General features: G+C 30.6%; 1 protein-coding gene across 1 annotated transcript; it reads right to left on the bottom strand.

The window, feature by feature from the left end:
• Positions 1-642: 642 nt before the first annotated feature.
• On the bottom strand, positions 643-1,917 carry LOC130506820 (homeobox-leucine zipper protein ATHB-12-like). The gene is made up of 2 exons (XM_057001510.1): positions 1,462-1,917; positions 643-1,123 (listed from the first exon to the last, which is right to left on the bottom strand). Exons 1-2 carry the CDS (start codon positions 1,810-1,812, stop codon positions 788-790), a joined length of 687 nt encoding a protein of 228 aa, XP_056857490.1. The 5' UTR covers positions 1,813-1,917; the 3' UTR covers positions 643-787.
• Between the last annotated feature and the right edge of the window lie 2,243 nt (positions 1,918-4,160).

Here is a 4,160-nt window from a genome sequence, read left to right as displayed (position 1 = left end):
TTATGTTTTCTTCAGTTCCATCGGATTGATTTTTTAGTTTTGTTTTAGTTCAGTTAAAAAAATATAATTTTTAAAATATAAAAAATCATCTTTTGATACTAAATCATTATTTTCTTCACATTTAAATATAAAAACTAAACATCACAATAAAAATATAGAAGATATAATCTAATAATTTTATATTATTATCTTCAAAACTAATATAACTATCATAAGTAATTTTTTCGGTTTTGAATGTTATTGTATGAGATTCATATTTTTTGTTTTATTTTTAGATGTGTTTATTATATTCATTTAAAAGTAAAATGTATAAAATTTTATTAGTCATTTAGGTTAAATGGTTAAGTATATTAAATCTTAATCTTATTAGTTTTTTAATTAATCTAACTAAAAACACTTCGGTTTTTCGGTTTGGTTTGATTTAAACCCAAAACCAATCCGAACTGAACTATTTGGATTGATAAAATCTTAAACCAGATGGTTTAGACATATGCTTTGGTTTGGTTCGGTCGGTTGGATCGGTTTGGTTCTTTTGCCCACTCCTAGTAACTATGTATTAAGCTTATCTTTCATCTATTTTGTGTTAATATAATTCGAGGTCAAATATGGTAGAAAACTAGATTCTTAAAATAAAAACCAATATCGTCCAATGCAAATTGAGTTTTATTCCAACTTTGCAAAATCAAGAATAACATACCGTATAATATCACAATGCAAAAAGAAAATTTATTATTTGTCTTAACACAATCTAGAAAACTATACACACTCTTTCCTTTCACTATTTCATTTATGACCAAAAATCCCACCAAGGATAATTGCTGCTAGACTGGTCTAAAAGAGATTCAGAATTGAAATCTCCCCAGTTATCGGATGAAGTCAAGCCACTATCATCAGCTTGATCCACAATGTTCATGAGCTCATGATTGGACTCTTCCTCAAACCCAAAATACTCACTCTTAATGTCATCATTACACAGAACAATCCCTTGATTTAGCCTGACTTCTGGCTCATAGTTTCCATTATCTGACCATGTGCTGCTGCTTAGAGCCACTCTTTGTTCAGCACAACATTCATCATTCCTTTCTTCTCTTGTTTTTTTCATCTCTTCATTTAGTCTCTGCAACTGCAGATTAATAGAAATTCCCTAAACTCCATATATGGGTAATATTCTTTCTTTGCTACTATAATACTTTGTGTTTATTGATGCTTTTTGTCACTCTGATGGTAATATTCTTTCTTTGCTACTATTAAGAAAAATAATGAATATGTATGGATGTGCAAAGATTTAATTGGCTTGTTTATTCTCTAGTTTCTATTATAATATATTTATAATATTCTGTCTAACTCGATAAAATACACATACATGTATATAAGTATATAATTTAAATTAGATAAATTTGTTCAAGTTTTGTTTCCATCTCTTTTTATATAAAGATGTACACGATGATGAGGAGTATGTACCTCAGAGACTAGTGCTTGCTTTTCTTTCTTCATGATTTCAAATTGTGAAGCCAAGTTATTGTAATTGGCGCTAAGAATATTATACTCTTTCTCAAGCTGCTTAGACTTCCAACGAGCCCTCTTGTTCTGAAACCATATAGCCACTTGTCTTGGTTGCAGCCCTAGCTCTCGAGCTAACTGCACCTTCCTCCTCGGCTCGAGCCTCGTCTCGGACTCGAATATAACCTCAAGTGACTTGATCTGTTCCTCACTGAACCTCTTATGATTAGTACCCTTCCTCATCTTCTTCTTGTTCATAGTCATGCCACTATTGATTTCGCTGAAGCAACTGAAAAAGTCGCCCTCTTCCATGGTTTTCACCAGATCCTGGGAGTTTCTTGCTTTCTATAGGAGAGAAAATTTTGGAGTCTTTTGTTTCTTTTGTTTATTGTTATCCTGGAATCTCTGTATTGGCGAGTGACATTGGCTCTTTATATATATGTTCGAGTTACTGTGCGTAAATACACTACTGCTACTAAGTGCCTGAGAATATTTTTGGGTGTGACAAACATTGTGGAACTACAGGCTAAATAAAATATAGGCCCAAAATTTGTGGCTCGACACGAATTGCCTCATGTCTCTTTCAGTTTAAGACGTATTTTATTTCGATGTGAACTAGTCACCGTCCTAACTGCTAGAGTGCTAGTCATATTAATTTCCCAACTATTTTATTTCTAGCTTTTGAGATTAATATGTTCTATGGAAGTTTAATATATTATACATAGGTTGCCACAAAACGGACGATACAGTTGTGATATCCTCTATCAGTCACTATTCACCGATAATAAAATATGAAATAAAAATAAAACTTATATCGTAGTCAGGCCTGATCGTAGTTGGTTACGCGTTCAAAAAAGTCATTAATTAGTAAATTTTCTCGAGTTAAAATAATTTTAATAATGTTTAAAATTTTAATAATATCTAAATAATTTTAATAATGTTTAAAATACTAAATAATTTTAATAATGACAAGGGTTTATTCCATCCAGAATATTTATATAGCTACTAAATAAATAGTGTATTTTACTATACTATATAGGACAAGACTTAGGTTCACCCCCTATGGTGAACCTTTAAATTCACCACCACCCTAATAATCAATTAAAGTGCCAACTAAATTAATGATAAAATAATTTAAAAAATAAATAATATCATATTTAATAATGCTAATGTCATTATTTAATCCCTAAACTCAAACTCGATACCCTAAATTCAAATTCTAAATCCTAAATTTTAACTTATAAACCCTAACTCTATACTCTAAACCCAAATCTTAAACCCTAAATCCAAACCATAAATCATAAACCAAAAAATCTAAACTCTAAATCCAAAACTATACCCTAAACTCAAATCCTAAACCCTAAACCCAAATCTTAGACTCTAAACCCAAACCATAAACCCTAAACCCAAACCGTAGACCTTAAAATCAAACTCTAGACCGTAATCCAAACCATGAACTCTAAATCCAAACTTTAATTCTTAACCTTAAATTTCAAAAGAACAACATTAATATTAATCTAAATATTTATGGTATAGGGTTTGGGTTTTGTATTTACGTTTTGGGTTTAGAGTCTAGGATTTGGGTTTAGGGTATAGGTTTGAGTTTATAGTTCAGGTTTTTTGGTTTATGATTTATAGTTTGGGTTTAGGGTATAGAGTTTGGGTTTATAATATAGAATTTAGGGTTTAGAATTTGGATTTAAGGTATAGAGTTTGAGTTTATAGATTAGATAGTGACATTAGCATTATTAAAATTGACACTATTTATTTTTTAATTATTTTAGTTTTTGAAAAAATATTTAATATTTTTTAATCATTAATCTAGTTAGCACTTTGGTTGGTTATTAGGGAGGTGGTGAATTTAAAAGTTCACCATAGGGGGTGAACTCAAGTCTTGTCCTACTATATATAGGTTTTCAGCAGCGCTTGGATAATCATTTTACAATGTTTATACATGCAAAACCACAACAATCACTGACTGCCTTTACAAAAAGAAAAGAAGAACAACAATCATCATTTAAAATGTGACCGCACGGCTTTACGATATACTTCTTTAAAAAAAAAAAAAAAAAGAAGTATATACGATATACTTCTTTTGTTAAGAAAATATTGATGGGTGAAACAGATCGTATAAGCAATAATTTTTTTTGATCGCGTAACGAGATTTCACGTTCACATATCAGGATGTTCGACGGGATCACAAATCATATGATTAATTTTCATCTGAGAATCATTGTCGTCACTCGCACGCAAATCCTCTAGAGATCAATTACGTGAAACACGTTCTGATGTGACGTTTTATTAGATTATCAGATACTAAACTCAAATCTTATCTTGATTATATTGTTTGCAAGAACTATCTTGATTATATTTTATTAGAGTATAGAACTGGTTTATTATGGTTTAATGTGATTACGTCCGGTTATGTGTAAACCGAGATATAACACTTACTATATAAGTGAATGTATTGCTTTTGTAAACGTTAACACAGAAAATAAGAAAGTTTGTTACAGATATTTTCTTCTTCGTTCATGTACTCTAAGATGGTATCAGAGCTTTGAGACTGAAACCTCAAGCGATCCGTTCTTCTTCTTCTTTCATTGACCTCTGATCAATCGATGATTCTCTCGATTGATCGTTTCTCTGCTTCGACTTGATCA

This window comes from Raphanus sativus, unplaced genomic scaffold (assembly GCF_000801105.2).
Source record: "Raphanus sativus cultivar WK10039 unplaced genomic scaffold, ASM80110v3 Scaffold3696, whole genome shotgun sequence".
NCBI lineage: Eukaryota > Viridiplantae > Streptophyta > Magnoliopsida > Brassicales > Brassicaceae > Raphanus > Raphanus sativus.
This window is presented reverse-complemented; position numbering and strand designations above follow the sequence as displayed.

Bases quoted from the DNA above. Each gene is read 5' to 3' on its own strand.
- LOC130506820 (XM_057001510.1), bottom strand. From the start codon at position 1,812: ATGGAAGAGGGCGACTTTTTCAGTTGCTTCAGCGAAATCAATAGTGGC. The intron at 1,124-1,461 runs GTACATACTCCT...ATTAATCTGCAG, and splicing joins AGCAAGCACTAGTCTCTGAG to TTGCAGAGACTAAATGAAGA.